The sequence below is a fragment of the Penaeus monodon genome, chromosome 41, assembly GCF_015228065.2.
Source record: "Penaeus monodon isolate SGIC_2016 chromosome 41, NSTDA_Pmon_1, whole genome shotgun sequence".
NCBI lineage: Eukaryota > Metazoa > Arthropoda > Malacostraca > Decapoda > Penaeidae > Penaeus > Penaeus monodon.
This window is the reverse complement of record NC_051426.1, coordinates 3,403,770-3,406,269: the sequence shown is the minus strand read 5'-3', so window position 1 is coordinate 3,406,269 and position 2,500 is coordinate 3,403,770. Positions and strand designations below refer to the sequence as shown.

At 34.5% G+C, this 2,500-nt stretch overlaps 1 protein-coding gene across 1 annotated transcript in view; it reads right to left on the bottom strand.

Annotated features, from left to right (window-relative positions):
* LOC119598337 (ionotropic receptor 21a-like) overlaps positions 1–2,500 on the bottom strand; it is a 5,798-nt gene that overhangs the window by 946 nt on the left and 2,352 nt on the right. The window contains exon 4 of the mRNA XM_037947992.1: positions 903–1,046. Within this exon, the coding sequence (XP_037803920.1) occupies positions 903–1,046 (144 nt within the window). The remainder of the gene's footprint in view (positions 1–902; positions 1,047–2,500) is intronic.

Genomic DNA, 2,500 nt, shown 5'->3' with positions numbered 1-2,500 from the left:
TCCAAATGTTTTCATGATATGCTTCCCTCTTTCTTGGCAATCCAGTCTTTGAAATCATAAAGCCACCGTTTTTAAGAATATATTCCATATTTATCATCTTTCAAAAATCACTTCACTTCTTATTAGCAACCCAGTCCTTTAAATCATGAATATACCCCCTTTTAAAAAATCGACATTCCGATTTTAAATCCTATTTACCTGCTTCTTACCAATCCAAATTTTTAAATTCACAAATCTAACTCCTTTAATGATATATATTGCCTCCCGAGCAACCCAATCTCTTTACTTCCGTATCTATCGCCTTTTAAAACATATTTACCTCCTTACCAACCCAAATCTTTTAACCATAAGCCAACCTTCTTTATGACTACAATTACCTTCCTGGCAAACTAATCTCTTTCATCTCCTATCTATCACCCTTTAAAATCTATTTACCTCCTGAACAACCCAGTCTTTTAAACTATAATTCCACCTCTTTACTATAATTACCTTCCTAGTAACCCAATCCTTTTAATCAATCTCATAGACCATAAACTACCTCCATTAAGACTGTATTTCCCTTCCTGGCAACCCAGTCTCTTTCATCCCATATCTACCACCTTGTAAAATCTATTTACCTCTGTCTTAACGAGCCAATCTTCTAAGCCATGAACCCATCTTCAGGCCTTATAACCTGACAATCCAATCTTTCTTTCCATATCTACCACCTACATACCACTTATACAACCCAGTCTTTTAAACCTTAAAGCCTTATAACCACCTTCCTGACGTCCCAATCCTTCTTCACCCCATACCCACCACACTGCACACACACACCCTCTTAACCACCCAGTCTTCTAAACCATGAATCCACCTCCTCCGGGCCTTATAATGAATCCACCTCCTCCGGGACTTATAACCACCTTCCTGGACAGCCTCAGCGACTCGAGGAACCACCTCCTGATGAGGCCGCTCTCCAGCATCCACCTGATGGCTTTGTCGAACTTCCTCTTGAGGGGCGAGTTCCGCTGGAGGGCCATGGCGATGTTGTACGGAGCGAAGCATTCCTGGAGGGCGGTTATCGGTTTTGATTTGGTTATATGTTGCGCTGGGTTTGGTTGGTTGGTTGATTTGGTTTGTCTGGTTCTTGATTTGGGTTGTTTGTGTGTTGATTTGGTTATATGTTTGGTTGTTGATTTGGTTAGTTTGGTTGTTTGACTTGGTTTGTTTGGTTGTTGACTTGGTTGTTTCTTTCTTTGTCGATTTGGTTGTTTTATTTGTTTATTTGTTGTTTACTTGTTGATTTGGTTGTTCGTTTGTTTAGTCTTTCGTCTATTTTGTTTTTGTTGCTTAGGGTTAATTTGTTTATTTACTTGCTGTTTGGGAGTCGAGGAGCAACAGGTGGAGGAGGAGAAGGAGGAGGAGGAGGAGGATAAGAGAAACAGAAAGACAGAGGAGGAGGGAGAAGATAAGAAAACAGAAGAAAAAGAGGAAGAAGAAGAAAAGAGGAGGATGAGAGAAACAGAGAGATAGACGAAGAGGAGGAGAGACAAAAGAGAATAAGAATAAGTAATAACAGAAGAGGGAGAAATAAATGGGGAGGAGGAGAGAGAGAGAAAAAAAAAGGAGGAAGAGGAGGATTCTGATAATGTCCTCCGGTGCGCCGTCTTGTGGTTGATTTGGTTGCTTGTTTTGGTTGAAGGATCTGCTTGGAATCTGGTTGTCTGTCTTTTTTTCGGCTGTTTGGTTTATTTCGAGTTTGGTCGTTATTTGTTACTGTTTATGTTTGTATTTGTGTGTTGTTGTTGTTGTTTTTAATGTGCAAGTTTGGTTAGAAAAGAAAAAAAAAAATGTGTCATTCTTTTTTATCTAAAAATATGTAACAAAACCTGTGAAAAAAAGAAAAAAAAAAAAAGAAAAAAAAAAAAAAAAAAAAAAAAAAAAAAAAAAAAAAAAAATATATATATATATATATATATATATATATATATATATATATATATATATATATATATATATATTTATATATATATATATTAGTACTGGTATATCATCACTTCGTGTGTGGATAATATTGACAAATCTATTTCTAATAGGGTTTGTGAAGATGGTTTTGTTGTGGTAAATTTCTGGAAATACGCAATAACTCCATCATTTATTATTATTATTATTATTATTATTATTATTATTATTATTATTATTATTATTATTATTATTATTATTATTATTATTATTATTATTTCTTTTTCCTCTTCTTCTTCTTTTGCATGTTTTCCTTTTTTCTCTCTCTCTCTTCCTCTTCTTCTTCTTCTTTTTGTTATTATTATTTGTTTCTTCTACAGTTTCTTTTCTTCCCTTTTTGACTTTCTTAATTCGTTAATTTCTCTTCCATAAACGCTGCATGGTTCTGCTACACGCATTAGATATATACTGATTTAATTTACCTTTGTTTCCATTTCTTAGAAGAAAAATAATAAGCCTTATCATAATATGATCTTGGGTTAGTTCATGTCAAATCATT